Source organism: Furipterus horrens, unplaced genomic scaffold (assembly GCF_987537825.1).
Source record: "Furipterus horrens unplaced genomic scaffold, mFurHor1.1.pri manual_scaffold_1, whole genome shotgun sequence".
Lineage (NCBI taxonomy): Eukaryota > Metazoa > Chordata > Mammalia > Chiroptera > Furipteridae > Furipterus > Furipterus horrens.
This window is the reverse complement of record NW_028327171.1, coordinates 132,697,345-132,724,938: the sequence shown is the minus strand read 5'-3', so window position 1 is coordinate 132,724,938 and position 27,594 is coordinate 132,697,345. Positions and strand designations below refer to the sequence as shown.

Below are 27,594 nucleotides of genomic sequence, written 5' to 3'. Positions count from 1 at the left end.
TATAGAAGGGTGACAGAAAATTTATGAAGCATTCCATATATTTTTGCAAATGAGAAAAAATATGGAGGCATATAGACCAAATAGTAAACAGTGATTATAGGAAGAGCGTTTAGATATATGATGGGGGACTTAAACTTTTTAGTTCACATGTTTATTTGGAATTTTTAGTAATTGGAATTTTAGTATTGGAATTTTTAGTAATCAAAAATATTCAGAGACAGTTACATAGTCCTATAGTTGATATATTATTTATATCTGTGTTAACCTTATATACAAGGTTAATATCTTCTATCTGTATTAATCCTATATAGTTGATATAGAACTTCTCTTTTTGATACATATTTCTTCCTTGCATTTCTAGTGATATTCTCTTTTGATAACTTTAAATGTCTTCTCTATTCTCCCACCCAGACTTCTACCATGGTCTTCAGTGTTTCTAAAGGATAGTAAATAATATATATAAATGACATTGACCCCCTAAAAAACTAGTATGTGTGACAAAATTAAGAGCTAATTCCAGATAAGTCATTTTCAGATTGTTTTAGGCGGTGCTGAATTTTTTTTTTTTAATGTTTTACAGTTCTTCCAATTAGTTCCCCCTTTACCCACTCCACTCATCATCCCACTCCCCACTTCCATAGTCAATGCCCACCACGTTGTCCGTGTTCATGGGCCCTTCATATATGTTCCTTGACTAATCTCTTTACCTCTCAAACCATCCCCCTCTCCTTCCTCCCTGCTTACCACTGTCTATTCCCTGATTCTATGCTTCTGGTTCTGTTTTGCTGACTAGTTTATTTTGTTCATTAGAGATCATATAGCATTTGTCTTTTGCTGAGTGACTGGCTTATTTCACTTAGCATGATAGTCTCTAGTTCCAGCAGTGCTCCTTTTGAAATGTGTTTATAACCTCCTTTCCCTGAGCAGCCACTTTGAAGAGGACAGTATTCCCTTGAATGGATAAATTCTGCCGGGTTTTTTGTTGTTGTTGTTTTTTAAGTATATTTTATTAATTATGTTGTTACAGTTGTCCCAATTTTTTCCCTTTGCCACCCTCCACCCACTTACACCCCTTACCTCCAACAATCCTCCCTTGTACTTCATGCCCATGGGTCATGCATATAAGTTTTTTGGCTCCACCCTTTCCTATACTGTTCTTAACATCCACCTGTCTACAGTATTTTGTTCCTACCAATTATGCTTCTTGATCCCTGCACCATTTTCCCCATTTCTCCCTCTTCACCCTCCCAGCTGATAACCCTCCAAATGATCCCCATACCAACGAGTCTGTTCCTATTCTGGTTGTTTGCTTAGTTTGTTTTTGTTTTTTGGTTTTTTTTTTTTAGATTCAGTTGTTGATAGTTGTGAGTTTGTTGTCATTTTAATGTTCATAGTTTTTATCTTCTTCTTCTTAAATAAGTCCCTTTAATATTTCCTATAATAAGGGCTTGATGGTGATGAACTCCTTTAGCTTTTTCTTGTCTGGGAAGCACTTATTCTGCCTTTCCATTCTAAGTGTTAGCTTTGCTGGCTAGAGTAATCTTGGCTATAGGTCCTTGTTTTTCAAAACTTAGAATACTTCTTGCCAGCCCCTTCTTGCCTGCAAAGTTTCTTTTACAAAATCAGCTGATAGTCTTACAGGAGCTCCTTTGTAGGTAACTCTCTTCTTTTGCTGCTTTTAAGATTCTCTTCTTATCTTGAACCTTTGGCATTTTAATTATGATGTATCTTGATGTGGTCCTTTTTGGGTCTAGCTTGTTTGGGACTCTTTGTGCTTCCTGGACTTTTTGGTCCATTTACTTTGCCAAATTAAGGACTTTTTTTTTTTTTTTTTTTTTTTCACTTATTTTTTCAAATAAGTTTTCAATTTCTTGTTCTTCTTCCTCTTTTCCTTCTGGCACCCCAATGATTTAGACATTGGTACTTTTAAAGTTGTCTCAGAGGTTCCTAATCCTCTCATTTTTTTCAATTCTTTCTTCTTTCTCTTCCAGGTGAATGTTTATTTCTTCCTTTTGATCCAAATTGTTGATTTGAATCCCAGCTTCCTTCCCATCACTGTTGGGTCCCTGTCTATTTTTCTTTATTTCACTTTGTATAATATTCACTTCTTCCTTTATTTTGTATCTATACTCAATTATTTCTCTAATCATCCTGATCACCAGTGTTTTGAACTCTGCATCTAATATGTTGGCTATCTCCATTTCATTTAGTTCTTTTTCTGGGGTTTTATTCTGTTCTTTTCATCTGGGGTTTTATTCTGTTCTTTTCATCTGGGCCATATTTCTTTGCCTCCTCAATTTGGCAGCCTCTCTGTGTTTGTTATTGGGTAGAGCTACTTTGACTCTGTGTCTTGGTAGTATGGCCCAATATAGTACCTGTCATGTAGGGTCCAGTGGCACAGCCTCTCCTATCACCCAAGCTGGGTACTAGAGGTGTGCCCTTCGTGTAGGCTGAGTACACCTTCCTCTTACAGTTGAGCCTTGGTTGCTTTTGGCAGATCAAGGGGAGAGATTTACCCAGGCCAATTAGCTGCAAAGACTGACTGTGACCACTGTCCACCAACCTCTTCTTTCTGTGGAGAATCAGCTGTGCAGGGGCAGGGTAGGGGTGGTCTGACGTTGTCTAGCTGTCCACTGGGTGCGCTGGCCCTGGGGTTTTCTGGGTGGTACAGGCCAAGGTCAGAGCCCACCTGTGTTTTGCCTGGGGTAGCCTGAGCTATAAAGCAATCTGAGATGGCTGCTAGTTGTGCTGTGCTTGGAGATTCCCAGGAGAAGCCAAGCTGTGAATCTTAGCTAGCTGCTGGTAGTGCCAGGCCTGGGGCTCACTGAAGCCAGGTGTTGCTTGTTTGATAGGATTTAGGAAGTTGTGAGGCAGGAGCCAATACCAGCCATTCATATGGAGAAGTACACAGGTTGGGTGGGCCCATAAGTTGGGTGAGGCGGAGTCTCTGGGGATCCTCTAGGTGGATCAAACTGAATTAGCCTGGTTGATGGAGTCTCAGATAAGGCACCAGCTTGCTGGCTGTGTGGAGGGAGGATTTAGAAAAGAGACAATGTCCTCTGCTCACCTTGATGCTAGACACTTCAGTTTCTCCCTGTACACCAGTGGTACCTTTCAAGCTGTTACCCTGGTGCTGGAGCTCAGAGGGGGTGAGTCTGAGTAGGTGAGTCCAGGTATGGGTTCTTTAAGAGGAACTGCTTGAGATTCCAGAAGTTTCTTCCACTGACTCAATCCCCACTGGTTTTTGTAGCTAGAAGTTGTAGGGACTTATCTTTCTGGCATTGGAACCCTGGGGTGGGGGGCCTGGTGTGGGGCTGGGACTCGTCACTTGTGAGATATCCCTCCCGAGTTCTTATCCGAGTTCTTATCCACCACATGTGGGTGTGGGACAGCTCATTCCACATCTGCACCCCTCCTACCCATCTCAGTGGATGTGTTTATTTAATTCTGTAGTTGTCAGACTTCCATTCAACTTGATTTCTGACAGTTTTGGCTGATGGTTGTTCTACATTTTAGTTGTAATTTTGATGTGCTTGTGCAAAGAAGCGAGTCATTTCTGCCTACGCCACCGTCTTGACTAGATCCTCACTGCTGTGTTGATAAGAAATTAACCCTAATATTTTATAGTAAAATGTTATATATCTGGTTTTTAAGAATATCTTTACAGTGCATAATTCACACTGTTGGTTTGCATTGTATATATGAAGAACTATAAACAAACTTTTACTATTTCAAAGACCTTTATTATGATCAGACAATAGCTTTGAACTTAAAGATTTTTTAAAATTTCATAACTTTCTTGAGCTTAACATTGTATTACTCAGCTGTTGCAAAAAACCTGTGTAACAAACCACCTTAAAACTCAGTAGCAACACAGTACTAACCCAAAGTGATCTATAGATTCGATGTAATCCTTGTCAAAATCCAAATAGCATTTTTTTTTCAGAAATAGAAAAATCCTTCCTAAAATTCATATGTAATCTTAAGGAACTCAGGCTAACCAAAACAATCTTGAAAAAGAAGAACAAAGTTGGAGGACTCATAATTCCTTATTTCAAAACTTATTGTAGTCCTGGCTAGGTGGCTCATTTGGTTTGAGTGTCATTCTGTACACCAAAAGGTTGTATGGGAGGCAACTGATCAATATTTCAATATTTCTGTCTCATGCTGATGCTTCTCTCTCTCTCTCTCCCCCTCCTTTCTCCCTCCCTCTCTCTGCCTTCCTCTCTCTCTAAAATCAATAAGCATATCCTCAGATGAGGATTTTTTTAAAACCTGCAAAGCTACAGTAATCAGAACAATGTGCTAGCATAAGGAGAGATATATAGACCAATGGAATAGAAAAGAGAACCCAGAAAAAAACCCTAACATATGCAAGGTCTGTCCAGAAAAAGTCCTATCATTGTTAATATAATGAGAATGGTTTGCACACAACATCAATAAAACCTGGCAGCCAGAGAGAGTGGACTGGAACGCACATGAATGAACAATGACAGCTTAATTGTACAAGTCAGTAGGAGCTGTAGACATTGTTGAGTGAGCATGTATACTGTGTGGCCATTGCATTCAAAGTGACTGAGTGAGTAGTGCAATGAATCTGCATCAGATTTTGCGTGAAGCTTGAATATCCCTCCTCGGAAGCTACTCGGATGATTCAGAAGGCCACAGCTATGGTCAACTGGTGATTGGCAGCTTCATCACAACAATGCACCTGCTCATGCATCATGTCTCATGCAGAGTTTTTTGGCTAAACATCACCTAGGTGACTCAGCCCCCCTACAGGGCAGATTTGGCACCCTGTGACTTCTGGCTTTTCCCAAAACTAAAATAACCTTCGAAAGGAAAGAGATTTGAGACTATCAAGGAGATTCAGGAAAATAAAACAGGCCAGTTGATGGTGGTCAGGAGAATTGTGTGGTCCTAAGGTACCTACTTTGAAGGGGACTGAGACATCATTGTCCCACGTACAATGTTTCTTATATGTGTATCTTCGTCAATAAATGTCCTTTTCTTAGTACATGGCTTGATACTTTCTGGACAGACCTCATAGTCTTGATTTTTGACAAGGGTTCCAACACCATTTGGTGGGTAAAATACAGTCTTTTCAACAAATGGTGCAGGGAAAACTGGATATTCACATGCCAAGGACTTTACTTTATACCATATATAAAATAAATTCAAAATAAATCAATGACCTAAATGTAAGAGTGAAAACTATAAGATTCTTCGGGAGAAAATATAGGCCAAAATCTTTATAATGTTGGATGTAGCAGTGACTTCATGGATGTAACGCCAAAAGCACTGGTAACAAAAGAAAAATTAGATTAATTGGACTTCAGAATGAAAACTTATACATGATAGGGCACCATCAAGAGAGTGAAAAGACAATCCAAAGAGTGGGAGAAAATATTTGCAAATCATGTATCCAATAAAGGAATAATATCCAGAATACATGTAGAACTACTAACAACATAAACCCAATTTCTAAATGGGCAAAGGAGTTCAATAGACATTTCTCCGAAGAAGATAAACCAAGAGCCATTAAACATAGGAAAAGATGCTCACTATCATTAGTCGTTAAAGAAATGCAAATCAAAACCACAATTAGATACCACTTTATACCCATTAGGATGACCATTGTCAAAAAAATAGAAAATAAGGTTGGTGAGGATATGGAGAAATCGGAACCCTTATGCATTGCTGGTGGGATTGTAAAAATGGTACAGCTGCATTGGAAAACAATATGACAGTTCCTCTAAGTTATACATAGAATTTTTACAAAAGAATTAAAAGCAGAGACTCAGATCATTGTATTCTATTATTGGTCATGGCAGCATTATGCAGTGTAACCAAAAGGTGGAAACAACCCATCAATAAATGAATGGATAAACAAAATGTGATATGTACATCTAAGGGAATATTATTCAGATTTAAAAAGGAATGAAATTCTGATATATGCTATAACATGGATGAACCTTAAAATCCTTATGCTAAGTGAAAATAAGTCAGACACAAAAAGACAAATATGATTCCACTTACCTGAGGTACCTAGAATAAAAAAATTTATAGACAGAACAGAGGTTACCAAGAGCTGGCATTGGAAGTATGATACTTGGGGGAAATGGGAAGTTAATTGTTTAATGACTACAGAGCTTCTATTTGGGATACTGAAAAAGTTCTGGAAATGGATAGTGGTGATTGTTGTACAACATTGTGACTGCTACTGAAGTTTAACGATGGCTAAAATGGTAAATTTTATGTGTTGCATATTTTATAATTTAAAAAACTTGTAAAGGAAATAAAATCCTCAGCAGCACACACAATAAACTTTGATTTCTTTGTTACACATCTGTGGATCTGCTAGAGTTTGGCTCAACTAGGCTTGTTTTGAAGCTGTGATATGGGTCCTAGTCTGTTCCTTGAGTGTCTCAGATTCCTTGGACCAGCAGGTACCTGGCCATCATCTTGTCAAGAGAAAAGCAGGAGTGCTGAAGGACAAGTTCAACTACACAAGTGCATTTCAAACCTTTGCTGGCATCTCATTGATAAAGCAAGTAATATGGCCAAACCCAAGTTTTAGGGGCAGAAAAGTACTTTCCGTCTCCTTGAAGCCATGGCAAAGGTGTGGATGAATACCACTAACATAGGGAAATGAAGGCTTGGGACAAATAATTTAGTATACCACAGAGATATGCAAAAAACTTTAAATTTTTATCAGAAACATTAAATAATAAGACATTACTCATTATTGTAGACTGGAGCTTACCTCCTTCAAGTACTGAAACTAGTTTGACAATTTTAACAGAATCTTTGAAGTCTATTTTACACATTCTTCCTTAACTTTTTCCTAATGACAGAGGGCCATCGTTGTGATCACAATGGTGGTTCTTTGTCACTTTCCTATTTTTGTTTCTTTTGTTTTAATATATATTGTTTTAATATATATAATGGTTCTTTTTTTTTTTCTTTTTTGCTGCTGCTTATGTACTATAAACATGAAAAAACTTTTAATCGAGATTGAGAGAACTATAGATAATGAAAATGTTCCTGGGGTTATTAGTGAGACCCTAAGTAGTATACTGTATGGCACTTATTTTGGAAAGATGAAATTTTATTCCTTCAGATAACTGAGTACTGTTTGTTTTTCTCCGAAGTTGCATGTTTTATAATTTTTGACTTATTCATACACTATATGACTTGTTTAAAAAAAAAGAAAACTTGATAGCCAGCTCAATATTTTCATAAAATACTTTATGTAAACAATGGTGTTTTTTATAATTTTATTTTCTAAAGAAGCTTAAGTTAAAAGTTAACTATTAAATTGACAGTTGACAGTTTCTAATGGGTGCCATGAAGTCTTTTATACCTATTAGTAGTAGCAAAGCTCTACTAATTCATCTTATTTGTAGAGTGATTAATTATATGTAGGGTCAAAAACGTAGTTGGAAAATGAAAGAGGTATAAGAATGCAATGATAGAATGTTCTGGAAGGTGGTGGTAATAATAAAAATAGCTGACTTAACTCTTGAAAAAATGTGTTTTATTTACTTCATCTATTTTTCATACAATAAGATAGTTCCCAGGAGTTCCTCTTCTTTTCACCATGGATTTTTTTTCCTGCCAAGGCTTTTAGTTCCCTCTTAGACATATAACTCTTTCAAAATATATAGTGGCGTATTAGTTTTAAAAAGTAAAACAGAAACCTTAATAAGGTCTCTTTATGGTAACAGTCAAGCTATTGAATATACACTATAAAGTATTAAGCCATCTTAACACACAATGTCAATTAAAATCATTAGACTTTTTCTACAAGGTGGAATTTTATCTAATACTAGCACTAGTTTATTCTATTATTCCTATCCCTCTTGTAGTAACTCTAGTAATACACACTGTAACTTTTTATTTGCTCTAACTAGCAAGTTCTAGTCTGATCCTTTTCCACAAATTTGACTCTTTTGTTTTAATGTTTTTTTCTTCTAAATTCATTCATCTCTAAAAATAAATAGGGATAGACAGATATAGATATGGATGTAAATATAGAGATATTACAGCTAAATTACCCAAGGTTTAAAAAATTACGGAATGATTTTACTAATAACTACATAGGCTATTCTATTAACAGCACATAGCTACTAGATATAGTACAGGGAAATACTGAGATTGGAAGGGCAAAAAATATTAATTATAAGCCTCCTCTGTATCTAGTTAATCCTACATTCTTTCTAATTGATTCCATAGACCAATTTGTGATAACAGAAGTATAACTTTGGTCTTAGTTTAAAAAATAGGTCAGATTTTCAGAAGTTCTTTTGTGAATTGTTTATTATTGGAAACAATGTTTAAAATGGTGGTGGTTTTCTAATCTAGCTGATCAAGTATTTTAGCACATAATACTACTGAATTAAATCAAGTACTAAAGGTAAACTTAGTTCCAAGTTCAGCTCCTGCATAAAAGGAATCATCTGGTACTTTTGAGGGAGAAAGGAGAGAAAATTTTGTTTTCTTTAATTGAAACTTTAGCTAGCCTTAGGCAGGATATCTTTACCAGTTTCTTTCTGGAAAGAGTTGCTTAGTGCTCCGTTCTTGAGAGTAGATGTGTTTGACTTGAGTTGACTTGAAGAAGACTGGAAAGCCAACCTTTAACGAGTCCAAGAGATTGAGGTAAGAGAACCAGGGTGGCCAGGGAAATAGTGGTAGCAAGGTGGAACTCTAGTTGGGGCAGGTCAGGTTACTTGATGGAGCAATACACTGATCAGTAAGGAAGAGATACCCTTTTTAAGGTGGCTGGTAACAGACAAAATTTTAGGCAGTGTAGAAAAATGAAGTGAAAAAAATTGTTTTTCTTCACCATTTACATATATTATCCTCATTTTGATCGTTTTCCAACTCTGAGCAAGTGTTCATTGAAATGGATTGTGATGTTCTCTTTTGTAAAATAAGCATTGCTGGATTTCTGGAAGCTTGTCAAACAGCACCATAACTACTAAGGAAGGACTCAATACCTCATCAGAATGAATACAATTTTACTATTGTAAGGACTCTGCCTCGCAGGCACCTACCCAGACCCGTTCCGAAAAAGATGAGTGCATTCCATCTGTGGGGGTGGCGTCGTTTGTTTTGTTTATATTCTGGTCATTCATTTTGTTGATTCTGGATACAGAATTGAAACATGAGAGATTAATCCAAGAGTTAACTAAGGTTTATGACTTAGCAGATACAGGGAGTCCAAGACAGAGTTTCCTAATACACGTTTGCCATTTCTGTTACTCTAGCTGCCCAGGAAATCCACTCTCCCAGTTGTCACACTTGCGTTTTTCTTCCTTCCTTTTTTCACCTCACTCTGTACCTCTCGTTGCCACCTGAGAGTTTTAATTGATAGTTCTACGTGAGTTGAGCCACCATGATGCTGCCATCATTCTCCTAGACCTGAAAGTGAAATCTTAGTCATTCCCACAAATACATTGTGACACATTCTATCGTCGTCGTCGGCAGCCGTCCGTCTCGAGAGACGATGGTGTAGCTTCTCAAGTGTCTATCTGCACCGCCGAGAATGGCTGTGCAGTCCGACTCGGGAGTGACACGGCATCTGTCTCCTCCCGTGTTGAATCGACATCTTGCGATGACGCTGGAGTGTCCTCTCCAGTGGAGCTGAAGCTACAGAGCCTGGGCAGGGTGATATGGAGGGTCTGCTGTTGCCCATGCAGCAGACCCCCCCTCTCTTCGCAGCTGAAGGGTCCAAGGGAAAGACGGAGTCGATACAGCTTGGGTTCAGGTGCGCCGCAGGAGTTGCCGGTGTTGACTACAACGTCAAACCGCCTTAGGGACTCCGGCTCCGGATTTTCTGTCGGGGTTTACTCCCTTAGCCTTTCCCCAGAAGAGGTATGCCGCAAGGCAGCATACTATCAGTATGAGAATATACCCAAAAGTAAAACTGGTACATTATGTTTGGGAACGGCCTTTTTGGATTACACCCTTTCTCTTTTGGTTACGTGTGAGAGTTCAAAAATAATCCATTGGTGAGTTTATAAGCTACTTTATAATAATTTTATATTTCAGAACTTGAGTGTCTTTTGTGCAAAATTCAAGTTTGCTGTAGAAGTACACTGCCCAGAAGATGCATTTATTTTACCCTTAGTATATATTAAGCTTCATGTAGACATTCCTAAATGAGATTACACCATCAATTAGGCTGTCTGCCATAAATCCAGTCAATGACAGTGTATACCGAGAAACAATGGGCAATGAGTATTTCATTGCTGCACCCCAATGGCCTTTTATTACCTTGAAATCTTTTCAGTTGACCTTCTTTTATTATTTAGTTCCATTACATACCGGTAATTGCATTTATTGAAGCCAGTGTTTCTTGTTATAGGAAGTGCTGATCAGAGTAAATTTCATCTATGGGGCGGGAAATGTTCTTTAATAAATAATTGAAAGACTTTTTCCTACTTTTCATGATTCAGTGCTGGTTCTGTTGCCTTTTATGTCCAGAGTATTTTATAAATGGTAACTAATTTATGGCACCTAGAAAATCATCTCTTTAAGGAACTTCACGGGATGTACTTCATAATAGCTTGTTAAATAGACTGGGTTTATCTCAAGTGGTTTACTCTATTAAAGAGTTTAATAAATTCATCTTTACTGTTGAAATACCAAATGAGTTCTGACACCTCTGATGAGATGATTAAAGTTGGAAATTTTTTCTTTTGACAGCATCAACAAAGAGAGCATCGTAGATGTAGAAGGTGTTGTGAGAAAAGTCAATCAGAAAATTGGAAGCTGTACACAACAAGATGTAGAGTTGCATGTTCAAAAGGTAACTTTTTTCCAAAATATAAAATTGTATACAGAAATAGATTTGAATAGTTCTTATAACTATTCATGTTAAATCTGTTTCTTAATAATTAAAGTTGATATAAAATGTTGAAATTTACAAGTTGATTACTGAATCAATTGGCTTTTGTTAATACCATCCCGTACTTAGTGGCTTAAAACAACAAACATTGATTTGCTCACTTTCCTGTGCATTGGGCAGTTAGGGTTGGCCGTTTGAATTGGCTCATCTCCATGTGTCATTGACTGGGCTCACGTATATTTTTAGAACATCTTTTCCTGCAGTTTCTCTTCATTGAGTAAGCTAGCTCAGGCTTGTTGGCATGGTACCAGAATGGTTCCCAGCAAGAAGAGAGGGAAGCCTTAGTGTGAAAACACTTTCCAAGCTTGGGCTTGTGTCACATTTGTTAAGAATTTCATCGGTCAAAGCAAGTCGTATGGCCAAACTCAGATTTAAGAGGTGCAGAAATAGATTCCACCTTTTGATGATAGACAAGGCAATATCATTGGAAAATGACATGTATGCAAGAGCAAGAGGAATCATGGCAGCCATTTTTGCAAACAATCTACCATAGTTGAATAGGAAAACATTTAAAACACATTGAAAAAGCTTTATTCATTATTATGAACTTATTTTGCTGGGACTTTCTTATGATGATGTACTTCTAAATGTTGATTAATTATACTAATTCTTTTTTTTTTAAGTATATTTTATTGATTATGTTGTTACAGTAGTCCCAATTATTTTTACCCATTGCTGCCCTCCACCCAGAACCCCCGTTCCCTCCAGCAATCCCACCCCCTTTAGTTCATGTTCATGAGTCATACGCATAAGTTCTTTGGCTTCACCCTTTCCTATATCCTTAACTTCCCCCTGTCTATTTTGTACCAACCAGTTATGCTTCTTAATCCCTGCACCGTTTCCCCTTTCGCCCCCTTCCTCTTCCCAGCTGATAACCCTCCATATGATCCCCGTACCTATGATTCTGTTCCTATTCTGGTTTGCTTAGTTGGATTTTGTTTTTATTTTTTGGATTCCATTGTTGATAGTTGTGAGTTTGTTGTCATTTTAATGTTCATAGTTTTGATCTTCTTTTTCTTAAATAAGTCCCTTTAACATTTCATATAATAATGGCTTGGTGATGATGAACTCCTTTAGCTTTACCTTGTCTGGGAAGCACTTTATCTACCCTTTCATTAGAAATGCTAGCTTTGCTGAATAGAATAATCTTGGTAACAGGTCCTTGCTTTTCATCACTTTGAATACTTCTAGCCAGTCCCTTCTTGCCTGCAAATTTTCTTTTGAGAAATCAGCTGATAGTCTTATAGGCACCCCTTTGTAGATAATTTTCTGCTTTTCTCTTGCTTCTTCTAAGATTCTCTCTTTATCTTGAACCTTTGGCATTTCAATTACGATGTATCTTGGGGTAGTCCTTTTTGGGTCTAGCTTGTTTGAGATTCTCCGTGCTTCCTGGATTTGTATATATTTTCTTCGCCAAATTTGGGGAGTTTTCCTTCATTATTTTTTCATGTAAGCTTTCAATTACTTACTCTTAACTCTTCTCCTTCTGGCACCCCTATGATTCAGATGTTGGCACGTTTACAGTTGTCCCAGAGGTTCCTAAGCCTGTACTCATTTTTTTCAGTTCTTGTTTCCTTATCCTATACAGGTTCACTTTTTTTCTTCCTTTTGTTCCAAACCATTGATTTAAACCTCGGTTTCCTTTCCTTCACCATTGGTTTTGTGTGGATTTTCCTTCGTTTCATTTAGCATAGCCTTCACTTCTTCCCTTACGCGTTTGCCGTACTTAAGCATACCTGTCAAGCCTGTGAGAATCTTTATCACCAGTGTTTTGGATTCTATGTGTTAGGTTGACTTTCTCCTCATCACTTAGTTCTCCCACTGGATCCTTGATTTGTTCCCTCTTTTGGGCCATACTTCAGTGTCTCCTCAATTTGACAGGCTCCCGTGTTTGTTTGCCTCTGTGTCTTAGATAGAGCTGTCACAGCTATTACATTGTAAGGGGCAGAGCTTTAGGTATTCATCAGTACAGGATGACCATGTGGTGCTGTATGTGGGGGAGGGGTCTGAGAGGGAACGATGCTGCTTGCTCAGTACTCGCCCTTTTCCCAGACACTACGCTCTTTCGTATGGGACTGGTGCCTTTCTAGGTATTACCCTGGCTGTTGTTCCCAGAGTTGGTAGGTCTATGGACATTTTAGGGCCATGGGAGCCCTTTAAAGAAGCGGACTCTACTGAGAGACTGGCAGTTTCTTCTTCTGCCCCAACCCCCAGTGGTCTGCACAGTCAGAAGCAATGAGGCTTTATTTTCCCCGGCACTGGAACTATGAGCTGTGTGGTCTGGTCTGGTGTTGGGAGCGCTCCCCAGGTGTCCCTCCCTACTTTTTAAAATGTGTAACTGCGCTTTCTGCTGACCTGCGGCTGCTGCTGCTACTGCCACTGCCACCACCACACCACGTCCTCTCTGCCTTAGCTCCACCCGTCCTACCTGTCTGGACGAGTATTTCTTTTTTATATCTTTGTTGGACTTCCATGCAGCTTGCTTTTCTGGAACTTCTGGTTGTCTCTAGTTTTGAAGTAGTTTTAGTCCTTCTTAGTTGTGGAGGGAGATGCAGCATTTCTATGTAGGCCTCCATTTGGCCAGAAGTCTAATTATACTAATTCGTTTTTTTTGTTTTTTGTTTTTTGTATATTTTATTATGTTGTTACGATAGTTCCAATTTTTTCCCCCTTTGCTCCCCTCCTCCCAGTACTCCCCTTCCCCCAGCAATCCCACTCCCCTTGGGTCATGCATACAAGTTCTTTGGCTTCACCCTTTCCTATATTCTTCTTTTTTAAAATAATTAATTAATTTTTTATAGCACTAAAAAATAACAATTCCCCCCTCTCAGACTTAAGACCCTTTATAATCTTATAAAGAACAATGGTCAAAGGTCTCATGCTCCTCTAGCTGCTTCAAGCTGGACATGGTCATCATCCTACCTACCCCTGAGTCCAAAAATTCCTAATAAAGAGTGGGGGTGTGGAGGGGAGGGTGGCCTTCCCACATGGGAAAGGATTTCGCAGACTCCAGGTCAGTTGGCTGTCCCTGGACCACAGCATGCTTGGTTTAACAGGCTGGCATCCTTATTGTATTCTGGGGGCAACAGATTTAGCAACAAGGTTAAAAGGCATCATTCAATCCATAACCACTAGATGACAAAAGGCAGGGATTAATTTTTCAATGTCTCATATTGGGGTGGTGAGGGCGGGTGTTAAAGGCACATCACACCTGTCCAAAACCCTTTTGCCCACTGTACTTAGCTTAGGCTGAGGGAAATATTTTAGGTTTCCCCCCTCTCAGACTTCTGGGCCCTTTCTGTCCAAGCCTTTAGGATAGAAAAGAGAAACCAGTTTCAAAGTGAAGCCCACAGACCACCCCATGCTTCACCAACCCAGCCACTTAGTTCAGTCAAACTGTTGAGTCTCAGGAGACAGCAATGCAGACAGGATTAAGTGAGGCCTTGCATATGGACAATCATTTAGGTAATGAGATCATAGGCTTATGCCCTATGAAAACAGAACATACATATTAATTTACGCAACATAACCCACAAACTAGTCTCTATATCTACAAGACTCTCTTATTGGAAAGACATCCAGTTGCAAGGCATTTGATATTCTTCTTGCCTATAAGTTAAGCATCTTTGATGATGTCACAGACCTAGTTTACTCTCAAATGGAAACAAACTTTAAATGAAAATAAACTTTAAAGACAGGTAGCTGCACTACTTTATAGTCTACCGCTGAGCGTTGTAGTTTTCCTTGAACTGCGAATTTTCTCCTTAAGATTACCCTCCTTGGCATTAAAGGGACTGCATTAAATCCAGTTTTAATTTGTCCTGTTCGTTTGTATAAACACAAGAGCAGCAAATGATCGCATGTGATCTTTATGCCTGCTTTGCTGGAACTTACAGAAGGAACCTTTGGGGTGACTTTCAGTCTGCCCTTGAGGGCACAGGAGCTGAGCCACATCCCTGCCATTCAGCTTTGCCTGTAAACACCTGTCTTTTCCAAGTCCTTCAGGTTTTCCATTATGCCTTAAGGTCCCTTCTAGCCATCTTTCAGGAAAGCAACCTTCATTCTTTCCCTGAAGGGGGATTGCCATGGACCATACAACCAAGCAAGGTACCAGGCCTTTTTCCCGTGGGCTTTTATTACCTTCGAAAGTCAATCCCAGTTTCTTAGGGCTTTTTGATAATAACCAGAGCCCAAGCATGTCTCTTAGGCATGACATTCCAGTCAAAGTCATGGTCAGCAAAACCTCTATGAACAACTGGTCTTATTAGTTTTCTGCAAAGAACCTTATGTCATTGCTTACTTCTTCAGAATGACAAATTCTGGAGGGATCAGGTAGGGAGAAAAATACACAATGTGAAGGAAAATCCTTGTCCTTCTAATACTCACTAAAATTGCATTTCCATACTTTACATTTTGTTTTGTTCACTATCCTACATGTGAGGGTTTTTTGGGGGGAATAAGGTGTTGCTGGCACATTTATTAATTTATTTTGCTTTCTTTTTTTCCCACTAAAAATTTGTTTGTTTGTTTTTCTATTACAGTTGTTCCACGTTTTTCCCTGTTGCTTCCCTGCACCCTGCCCATCTCTTCTCCCACAGTTAGTCCCCACCCAGTTGTCCATGTCCATGGGTCATTTATACATGTTCTTTGACTAGACCCTTCCCTTTCTTACCTCTTTCTCTCCCCCTACTCCACCCTTGTCACTGTTAGTTTACTCCTTGTTTACATACCTCTGGTTCAATTTTGCTCCTTTGTTTGTGTTGTTCATTAGTTTCCTGTAATGGGTGATAGCATAAAGTATTTTTTTGTTGTTGTTGCCTGGCTTATTTCACTAAGCATGATTCTCTCTAGTTCCATCCATGTTGTTGCAAATGGTAGAAGTTTCTTCTTTCTTTCTGCTACATAGTATTCCACTGTGTAAATGTACCACAGTTTTTTGATCCACTCATCTACAGATGGGCACTTAGGTTGTTTCCAGCACTTGGCTATTGTAAACAGTGCTGCTATGAACATAGGGGTGATTAGGTTCTTTTGAATTGGTGTTTCAAGATTCTTTGGATATAATCCTAGCAATAGAATTGCTGGTTCAAAAGGCAGTTCCATTTTTAGTTTTTTGAGGTAAGTCCATACTGTTTTCCATAGTGGCTGCACCAGTCTGCATTCCCACCAGCAGTGCACCAGGATTCCCTTTTCTCTGCATCCTAGCCAGCACATGTTTGTTGATTTGTTGATGATGGCCATTCTCACTGGTATGAGGTGGTATCTCATTGTGGTTTTTATTTGCATCTCTCTGATGGCTAGTGATGTGGAGCATTCTTTCATGACTATGGACCCTCTGTATGTCCTTTTTGGAGAAGTGTTTGTTCAGGTCCTTTGCCCATTTTTTTAATTGGGTTGTCTTCTTGGTGTTAAGTCATATAAGTTCTATATTTATTTTGAAGATCAATCCCTTGTCTGAGGCATCACTGGCAAATATATTTTCCCATATGGTTGGTTCCCTTTTCATCTTGGTGATGTATTTTATTTTATTTTATTTTTTATTTTTTTTGCTGAGCAGAAACTCTTTAGTTTGGTGCAGTCCCATTTGTTTACTCTTTCCTTCCCTTGCCTTAGGAGATATATCGGTGAAAATGTTGCTACGCTGGATATCTGGAATTTTCCTGCCTATGTTTTCCTTTAAGATTATTATGATGCCATGGCTTACATTTAAGTCTTTGATTCATCTTGAGCTTATTCTGGTGTATGGTGTAGTTCCTTTTTTTTTTTTTTTTTTAATGTATGTCCCTGTCCATTTCTCCCTACACCATTTGTTGAAGAGGCTCTTTTTCACTCCATTTTATGTTCCTTCCCCTTTTGTCAAATATAGACTGGGTTTATTGCTGGAACTCTATTCTATTCCATTGATCTATATGTCTGTTCTTATGCCAGTACCAGGCTGTTTTCATTACCATGGCCTTGTAGTATAGTTTGGTATCAGGATTGTGATTCCTCCTGCTGTGTTCTTCTTCCTCAAGATTGCTGTGGCTATTCGGGGTCTTTTTTGGTTTCATATAAATTTTTGAAGTATTTGTTCTAGTTCTGTGAAATATGTCATTGGTATTTTAATAAGGATTGCATTGAATCTATAAATTACTTTGGGTAGTAATGATGTTGATTCTTCCCATCCATGAACATGGTATATGCTTCCATTTACTTGTATCTTCCTTAATTTCTTTCTTCAGTGTTATGTAGTTTTCTCAGTACAGGTCTGTAACCTCCTTGGTTAAGTTTGTTCCTAGGTACTTTATTTTTCTTGTTGCTATGGTAAATCGGATTTTTTTTCTGTCATTTCTATCTCTGATATTTTATCATTGGTGCACAGAAATGCCTTCGATTTCTGAATATTGACTTTGTACCCTGCTATTTTGCCAAGTTCACTTCTTAAGTCAAGTAGTTTTTCCGTGGAGTCTATAGGGTTTTCTATGTACACTATCAAGTCATCTGCAAATAATGACAGTTTTACTTCCTCTTTTCCAATTTAGATGCCTTTTATTTCTTTTTCCTATCTGATTGCTTTAGCTAGAACTTCCAACACTACGTTGAATAGGAGTGGAGAGAGTGGACATCCTTGTCTTGTCCCTGACCTCAGGGGGAATGCTTTCAGTTTTTGCCCATTGACTATGATGTTGGCTTCAGGTTTCTCTTATATGGCCTTTATTATGTTGATGTATGCTCCTTCTATTCCCATTTTGCTGAGAATTTTCATCACAAATGGGTGTTGTACTTTATCAAATGCTTTTTCTGCATCTATTGATATGATCATGTGGTTTTTGTCTTTCATTTTGTTTATGTGGTGTATTATGTTTATTGATTTGTGAATATTAAACTATCCTTCCATCCCTGGGATGAATCCCTCTTGATCATGGTGTATGATCTTTCTAATGTGTTGCTGGATCCGGTTTGCCAGTATTTTGTTGAGGATTTTAGCATCTATGTTCATCAGCGATATTGACAGGTAGTTTTCTTTCTTTGTTGTGTCTTGACCTGGTTTTGGAATTAGGGTAATACTGTCTTCATAGAAATAGTTTTGGAGTCTTCCCTCTTCTTGGAATTTTTGGAATAGTCTGAGAAGGATAGGCATTAGTTCTTCCCTATATGTTTTGTAAAATTCACCTGTGAAGCCATCCAGTCAAGGACTTTTGTGTGTCAGAAGTTTTTAGATTACTCCTTAAATTTCACTAGCTGTTATTGGTCTGTTCAGGGTTTCTGTTTCTTGATTCAGTTTTGGAAGATTATATGTTCCAGAAATTTGTCCATTTCATCTAGGTTGTCAAATTTCTTGTCATCCAGTTGTACGTAATAATCTCTTACAATCTTTTCTATTTCTGTGGTATCAGTTGTGATTTCTTCTCTTTTATTTCTGATTTTATTTATTTGGGTCCTCTCTCTTTTTTCTTTGATGAGCCATGCTAAAGGCTTGTTGATTTTGTTTATCTTTTCAAAGAACCAGCTCCTACTTTTGTTGATCTTTTTAATTGTTTGTTTGGTCTCTATGTCATTTAATTCTGCTCTGATCTTGATGATTTCCTTCCTTCTACTCGCTCTGGGCTTTGCTTGTTGATCCCTCTAGTTCTTGTAGCTTGGGGTTACATTTTTATTAATGATTCTTCTATCCTTTTTAGGTAGGCCTGTATTGCTATGAACTTTCCTCTCAGGACTTCTTTTGTTGTATCCCATTGTTTTTGGGTTACTGTGTGTTCATTATTATTTGTTTCCAGAAACTTTTTGATTTTTTTCCTTGGTGTCGTTATTACCCCATTCATTATTTAATAGCATGATATTCATTCTCCATGAGTTTGAATGTTTTTGAGTTTTTTCCTTGAGGTTGATTTCCAGATTTAAGCCATTGTGATCTGAGAAGTTGCTTGATATAATTTTAATTTTCTTGAATTTGTTGAGGCTTGTTTTGTGTCCTACCATGTGGTCTATCTTTAAAAATGTTCCATGTGCACTTGAAAAGAATATCTATTTTGCTTCTTTGGGATGAAAAGTTCTATATATATATATATCAGTTGAGTCTGTTTGATCTAGAGTGTTGTTCAATACCTCAATACCTTTGGTTTTTCTTTGATTCGAAGATCTGTCCATTGTTGACAATGGGGTATTAAAGGCCCCTACTATGAGTGTGTTGTTGCCTATATCTTTCCTGAAGTGTTTCAAAATTTTCCTTACATATTTGGGTGCTCCTATGTTGGGTACATATATGTTTACAAGGGTTATATCTTCTTGATGGACTTTTTCCCTTAAGTATTATGAAATGTTCTTCTTTGTCTCTTTTTATGGCCTTTGCTATGAAATCTGTTTTTTCTGATATAAGTATTGCTACCCTTGCTTTTTTTTCCATGTCCATGTGCTTGAAATATTTTTTTCCATCCCTGCACTTATAGTCTGTGTAGATCTTTTGTTCTAAGGTGGGTCTCTTGTAGACAGCATGTATGTGGGTCATGCTTTCTAATTCATTCAGCTACCCTATGTCTTTTGATTGGTGCATTTAGTCCATTTACATTTAAGGTTATTATCGATAGGTACTTATTCATTGTCATTTCCCCCCTTTGTACTTATGTTCCTCTCTGTCTCTCACTGTTTCTTCATCTTAAAGCAGACATTTTAGCATCTCTTGCTATGCTGGTTTGGTGGAGATGTATTCCTTTATCCTTCTTTCATCTTGGAAACTCCTCATTTCACCTTCCATTTTGAAAGAGAGCCTTGCTGTGTAGAGTATTCTTGGTTGTAGGCCTTCGTTTTTCATTGCTTGGAATATTTTTGCCATTCCCTTCTGGCTTGTAGTGTTTCTGCTGAGAAATCTGATGATAGCCTTATTGGAGCTCCCTTGTATGTTATTGGCTGTTTCTCTCTTGCTGCTTTTAGGATTCTCTCTTTGGCTTTGAATGTTGCCATTTTAATTGTGATGTGTCTTGAAGTGAGCCTGTTGGGGTTCATCTTTATTTGGACCCTCTGTGCTTTCTGGACTTGCGTGACTCTTTCTCTCATCAAGTTAGGGAAGTTTTCTGTCATTAGTTTTTCAAACAGGTTTTCTATCTCTTGCTCCTCTTCTTGTCCTTCTGGAATTCCTATGATACAGATATTATTACGTTTCATGTTGTCCTGCAGCTGTCTTAGAACCTCTTCATTCTTTTTCAGTCTTTTTTCATTTTGTCGCACTGTCCGGGAATTTTTTTCCATGTTGTCCTCCAGCTTGCTGATCCGAGCTTCTGCTTCCTCTAGCCTGCTTTTAATTCTTTCTACTGTGTTCTTCAATTCAGAAATTGTATTCTTCATTTCCTCCTGGCTCTTATTGATAGCTTCTATGTCCTTTTTCATGCTGTTGTAATTCTCAGTAAGTTCCGTGTAGTTTTCCTGGAGTTCTTGTAGTTTTCTTTGAGCTCACTGATCTCCTTGAGCTTCCCTATAATCCACCTTTTGAATTCCATGTCTGATAGTTTGCTTCCCTCTATTTCATTTAGCACTCTTTCTGAGGATTCTACCTTTCCTTTTGATGGGAGGTTGTTTCTCTGTCTCCCCATTTTTGTGACTCTTCTTGTTTGTTGCTGCTGCTTAGATTGATCTGTACTTCCCAGATCTGCCCCTGGTGGCGTCAGATCGTGTAGCAGTCTGGGCCTAGGCAGCCTGTTGGAGACTACCAGAGATCTATTACCTTTGTCTGTCTCCTTTAGTTGTTGATCTGTTCAGTCTGTGATCAGCCCTCAGGCTTAAGGACTGAGGGTGGGGCAAATTAATTCCTGTAGGTGGGGCTTTTGCTTCTCCTCAGGCTGATGCTACTTGAAGGGGAATGGTGCCTGCAATATGGTAAATGAGTTCAGCATTCAGACCTGTTCAGCTGTTCCCTTAGTTCTCCTCTCAAACCCAACCGTCCCAAATTCTCCCCAAGCGTCTCTAGTCCTCTCTGCCCTCTCTCTGCTTGAGCCCAGGGTAAGTGGGTGCCAAAATATTTTTGTACGTGATCCGCTTAAGAGCTCTTTTTCTCCAGCTGTTTCTGTCAGGCTAGCAAGAAACCCTGCAGCTTTTCACTTTTCACAACTTGGATACTATTTTACCTTCTGCTCTGTTGCTCGAGGCTGGGTAGCCCAACTGGGAGTTTAGACCCCGCCCTTCTCAGGGGGAACTCCTGGCTGCTGAGCTGTTTCTCAGTCCCTTCAGGTGCCACCTGTGGGAGCCCAGCCAGCCCTTTCATGTCTCCACACTTCAACCGGTCACATTGTGATGAAGCAACCTTTTCTGTCTCTCTGTGGTTATAAGTCTTCTCTCCAGCTAGTGTTCAGTTGGTTATTCCAGATGATTTCTCCACAATTAAGCTGTAAGTCTGGACTGGTCCTGGGAGGAGGTTAGTATAGCTTCCACTTACTCCTCTGCCATCTTGGATCTCCACTCTATACTAATTCTTGATCATTATCTTATAACCATTTTATTTCTGATATTTTACAGTATAGAAAAATCAAGAGACAACACCATATTGGTTTTACATTCCATCAATAACTTCTGTTAAGCAGTCTGTCTGACTGCTCTATTTTACATATGCTCACATACGCACACCCTATGAACATGTATAAGATAGAACAGTCAGACAGACTGGCAGATACAGAAAGATAGACTCATATGTGCACACTTATTTGGGAGTAAGGTATTTAACTGGAATTGATTTTCATGGAACTCTTCAAGACTTAGATATCTTGTGTTTTTTGACCTAACTTGCCAAGTTACTTTGTTCTCTTTGTGCAAGTCTGACTTTAAACCACCAGGAAGTCTGTAACCTAGTAAAGAAAAATATAAGGGTATGCTGACCAAGAAAAACAACCCCCTATCTTCCAAGCAACATACTTTTTCAGTACTTTAATAAATAAAATTTTAGTGATTAGAGCAAATAAACGTACTTCTAAAATATTCTAATTATCTAGCATTTCATATGAGCTTAATAAATGTAAAGCCCAAAAAGCTTACAAATTTTCCCTAAATAAAAATAAAGTATCTCACGATAAATATTTTATAGAAATAGAACCTTACAATAAGCAATGACTTATCATTTACTTGTTTATTTATTTACTTATTTATTCAGCCATCAGTTACTGAAAATATATTTTGTGCCAAGCACTGTATGAGGTGTTCTGGGGATTAGAGTGCTGAAATCCTAGTTAAGGAGACAATGAATTTCTACTAGTTATAAAAATAAAAGAGGTAGCTCTCCAGTTCTCTAATTTTGCATTGCAGATCAAGGTTCTGTTAATTCATCAAAAGGAAATGCTACAACTTGGGTATAGGAAGTGTTGACAAATAATTCTATTTTACTATGAGGAGAGCTGGAATATCCTCCTGACACTTTTTCTTAGACGTGTCTCAGCTGAATGCTAAATGTGATCTACCAACTGGAAGAATATAATTTCCTGAATTAACTAAATAAGGTCTCTTTTCCTTTTGTGCTTTAACAGGTTTTCCAGAAGTAGATAATTAATAGGGTAACATTTTTTAAGAGTAGCAAATTCATTATGACTTAACAGCTTTTTAGTGCTAAAATGTGCAATTAATGTGAGTGAATATTGAGGGATTTTAACACCTCAAAGGAATACCCTCTTATAGTCCTCCCAACTAGGAGAGCAACAGGAAAGGAGATAGGTTCCATGAAAGAAAGTAATGAAGGGATATTTGGGAAAAATGTAGAAAAGGAAGAAGTACAACAGAATTGGGCTGACTTTAGTTTTAGTGGTAGAAATGGCTAAATGCTAAATGCTAATAACTCATTGTTAATGGCCCCTTCAAATGAGCAAACTGTTTTTATATCATTATTCCATTTGATTTTTACTGCTGACCTCATTTTACAGAGTAGAATATTGAACTTCTGAGGTTAAGTGATTGGCCTAACAACAGCTTTCATGTGACAAAACAAGGCCTTAAACCCAGACCCCTCGACTTCAGTCATTACTTGTTTACCACATTGGTATGCACCTTAGAGTTTACAAAGCATTTGTAAATGTGTTATCTCATTTTACTATTTCAACAACCCAGGGAGGTAGGCAAGAAATATTATTATCCTCATTTTATAGGTGAAAAAAACATGTACCATACTATTTGATTTTAGCATGTAGTATCAGTTAAAGATGTATGCAAATATGCTTCATGTTCAAGTAGATTTTTTAAGCAAAAGATAACGGGTTTTGTGTGCTTTGCGATATTTTTGGTAATCTCTCACTTTCAGATTTATGTGATCAGTTTGGCTGAACCCCGTTTGCCCCTGCAGCTGGATGATGCCATTCGGCCTGAGGTAGAAGGAGAAGAGGTAAAAATTATGCTTTTGAAACACTGTGCTTCCTCTGTATTTTTAGTTTGCAAAACACTGAAAACTTGATGTTCTGCTTTTATATGAAGGATACCAGTTGATATGAGCTCCATTTTTATTTAAATTTATTCTTACATCAACAATTCTCAAAACTTTATGATCTACAAATGCCTTTACACTCTTAAAAATAATTGACCTTACAGGCTTTTGTTTTTGTAGGTTTATCTGTCAATATTTGCATTATTAATTTATTAAAAGTAACAATAAATAAATATATCTACAGATCTTTGTAAAGCCTGGCTTAATAGGCACCAGTTAGATTCTCATTTGCTTCTGTGTTCATTTTGTTGTGATAGCTCACGTTATGAAGCCTTTGAAAGACTGCTCAGTATAGTCAGGAGAGAATGAGAATGAGAATGAAAATATATTATGAAAAACCGATTGACTTCATGGACTCCCTGAAAGTGTCCAGAACATACAATGAGAAAACTACTATTCCTTTAGTCTTTAACTAGCAGGTAAAATGCAAGAATCAATGAAGGTGCAGGGAATTAATGCTTCTAATGTCCCAATAATGAGGCAAGGCTTTTTGGGGTAGAGATGGAAAGAAAGCATTAATCCCTGTTCATTCTCATTTCTCTTCTTTCCACCTCTGTCTTTTAACAGTAATTTCTCTCTAGCCCTGATTGTTTTTTGGATCCAGATTAAGGTATAATATTAACATACATAAACACATCTGTCTCTTAAAAGTAGACACAGCTGCCCTGGCTGGTGTGACTTAGTTGGTTGGAGGGTCATCCTGAGGACCAATGAAAAGGCAACCGATCAATGTTTTTCTCTCACATCGATCTCTCTTTCAATCTCTCTCTCTCTCTCTCTCTCTCTCTCTCTCTCTGTCTCTGTCTCTCTCTCTCTCTCTGTCTCTCTCTCTCTCTCTCTCTCTCTCTCTCTCTCTCTCTCTCCCCTCCCTCCCTCCCTCCCTCCCTCTCTCTCTTTCTCTCTCAAAGTAATGAAAAAATGTCCTCGGCTAAGGATTAAGAAAAAAAATTTAAAAAGGTAAGCATGGCTTCTAAAAGTGTCTTTTGTGTTGTGAAAAAAATTAGTACAATCTGTTTTGTTTTGTTTTTTAGGAAGGAAGAGCAACTGTTAACCAGGATACAAGATTAGACAACAGAGTCATTGATCTTAGGGTATGCCTCATTTATTTATTAAGTGACATGATTATGCAAAAATCAAGGAGGGCAGGGATAACATACCTATCTCAGGCTCCTAGAACTAATTGCCATTTGCTTATATGTAAATATGATAATACAAATAACAGTTTATCTTTCCAACTGACCCTTCCCCTTAAAAGAATCTCAGGCAACAAAGACACTCAGATCATAGTTCACAGGATACTGAGGTGCATCGTTTTAAAATGACAAAGGAACAAGAAGCCAGTAAGTGAGAGATACCTCTTTTAGACAAGTTAGTAAGCAAGTGGAAATATAATAACCATTACTGTCACTACAAAACTGAAAGACATTTATGCACATTTTAGAGCAACCTGGTGAAGATTAGGAATTAATGCCTCAATCCTCTGAATTTGATCTGAGCACAGAATTAATAATAAAGAAGTAGTTGGCCCTTTGGTTTATATAGTAATATCATAGGCTTCTGTTTCCCTTTCTGGCTTGGTTGCAAGTAAAAGATTTCAGTGGTTTCATCATTGTAGTAAAACCAATGTCATCTTTCTTTCTTAATGTTTTGACCACATCTTCCTCCTTTCCGTAACATATTCTACCTAAAGCTTAAATTCTTTGTCACTTTTTAAGTTCTAACATTTCTGCAGTCGTACAGGTCTGCCCTTATCATACACCCATGTTTCCCTTCATTACTTGTTTTTTGCCTACTCTTACCATTTCCATATTAATTTGTAATATATAGAAAAGGCTAGAAATAATCAAAAGTCCTCTTGATACTGACTAGAAACCTCAGGGTTTTCATAATTTTGGCCACAGCAGTTAAACTTCATACTGTATTTGCCTGTGCTATTTGTTCACACGAGTTATTGGTCATGCCTCTAGAATTTGGCCCAAAGAATATTTTTCTTCAGCCCACATCTTTTTATTTTTTGTTATTTAAATTTGTTGCCACCATTGGAAAAATGTGGTTTTTCACATTAGATCTAAATGGCTTTCCTTAAAAAGTTGGAGATGAATCTGGCAATACTAGGCCCTCATGGCAACATCAAGCTAGCACTCTACTCAGCTCTGCACCACTCAGGAGGTATCAATGATTTATTTCCTTTATGTGTCAAATTGATTTAATTAGATTTTATTATTATCTTATAGACATCAACTAGTCAGGCAGTCTTTCGTCTCCAGTCTGGCATCTGCCATCTTTTCCGAGAAACTTTAATTAACAAGGGTTTTGTGGAGATTCAAACTCCTAAAATTATCTCAGGTATGCTTTAAGATATTTCTCTTAATTTTTAAGAAGAATTTGCTTTTGCCAAAGTTGCTTACTATTAGTTTGTTTTTGTTTTTTGTTTTAATTGAGAATCCCAAGTATCCCTTAAGGTTTATTGATGTAAGACTATTTATTTCAAAGACTATGCTATATAGCAGGAGTCACATCTCATTAACATCAATAATATTACTTCCCCTTATTTCAGGAATCATTATGTGATAGTGACTATCAAATAAGACAGTAACACACCAAGCAAGATTGTTGTTACAAGTTGCACCAGAAACTACTTTCATTATGAAGGTTTCTTTTTAAATCAGTATTGCAATTTTGTTTTGTATAAACTGCATTATAAAATTAATACTAAATACTGGAGTTGGGAAAAATCTCATGAATTCTCATTCTTATATGAGAACCTTATCTTCATTATTTTACCCTTTTCAGAGTTGCTTAAATAACATTAAAAAAATGTATTACTAATGTAAATAAAAAATTGAACATTGAATTCTTGATAATTAGAAAAATTATTAAAGTAGCTTTAATAGATTTAAAATTGGTACAGAATGGGATCATATATATCCAAATAAGTAAAATGAAGGTATAGCCAAAGAAGCAAATTTCTTCTAATGGAAACTGTTTAGAAGCAGATATAAAACATATATAAACTACAGTTTCTCTGCAATTGTTGATTTCTAGTTTTTGCTTTTTTCTAAGTGAAGTACTTGAATTAAAAGTATAAACTTTATATTAGAAGTTAGCATCGATAAGCTTACAATTGATTATAATAACATAAATGTTTATATTTCAGCTGCCAGCGAAGGAGGAGCCAATGTATTTACTGTGTCATATTTTAAAAATAATGCATATCTGGCTCAGTCCCCACAGCTATACAAGCAAATGTGTATTTGTGCTGATTTTGAGAAGGTTTTCTGTATTGGACCAGGTAAGATTCTGGTAGTTACGGTTTTCTCCAAATTCATTAATTGTATCATAGTTCGTGTTTTAAAAAAAGATTTTACATAGACATTTTTAAAGATTATATCCTTTTATATAGACTACATAAACACTAGACTTTGAGGTAAAAATGACAATGTTGTCTGGGTAGACATTTCTAAAAAATAAATTGCATGTTTATTAGTTCTTTAAACAGTTGAGCACCAGTCATGTGAACAGTCATATCATTATACACAATATTCCTACAGAAGAAAGCTGAAGAAAACTTGTATCTTGGGAACATTTCATTTTTAAAAAACATGCCTTGAAAATATTCAGCCTTTGAAATATATCTTAAGTATATTATTTATTACATAAGTGTAATTAGATTAGAATTAGCCCCCTTGGACTGTCCTTTCAACTCTCCATCAATGCTAAAGAACAAGTAGGTCCAATCTTCCTAATATATTTTGTTGTCCTTAATAGCCCCTTACTGCTGTTGTAAGTTTACAAATGTACCGCTGCATACTTTGCTTTCAATTTTATTCCAAAGCTATTCTTTTTTACTTTACTATTTGTACTTTCCTTAGTATTGATAATATGCTAGAGCCCATTAGGAATTACTAACAGATGTCTGGATTTAGTAGATTATATTAACATGGTTTTTAAGATATATTTGCTTAGAAGTCAAGTATGGACACACAGTCGTGAAGCGAATCTTTTATGAAGCTAATTAGAAGCAAAAGACCAGCTTTACAGCATTCTTTAAAACTTACCAAGTTTTTTTGTTTGTTTGTTTGTTTTTTTAGATTGTATTTATTTATTTTTAGAAAGAAGGGAAGGGAAAGAGAAAGGGAGAAAAACGTTGCCTCTTGCGTGCCTCCAACTGGAGACCTGGCCCGCAACCCAGGCATGTGCCCTGACTGGGAATCAAACTGGCAACCCTTTGTTTCTCAGGCCAGCGCTCAGTCAA

At 37.4% G+C, this 27,594-nt stretch overlaps 1 protein-coding gene across 2 annotated transcripts in view; it reads left to right on the top strand.

Moving 5' to 3' along the window:
- DARS1 (aspartyl-tRNA synthetase 1) overlaps nt 1-27,594 on the top strand; it is a 77,059-nt gene that overhangs the window by 37,328 nt on the left and 12,137 nt on the right. For both annotated transcript variants that reach the window (XM_090279520.1, XM_090279514.1), the window contains 5 exons: nt 10,714-10,816; nt 23,160-23,240; nt 24,371-24,430; nt 25,574-25,685; nt 26,497-26,631. In XM_090279520.1, the coding sequence (XP_090135646.1) occupies nt 10,714-10,816; nt 23,160-23,240; nt 24,371-24,430; nt 25,574-25,685; nt 26,497-26,631 (491 nt within the window). The remainder of the gene's footprint in view (nt 1-10,713; nt 10,817-23,159; nt 23,241-24,370; nt 24,431-25,573; nt 25,686-26,496; nt 26,632-27,594) is intronic.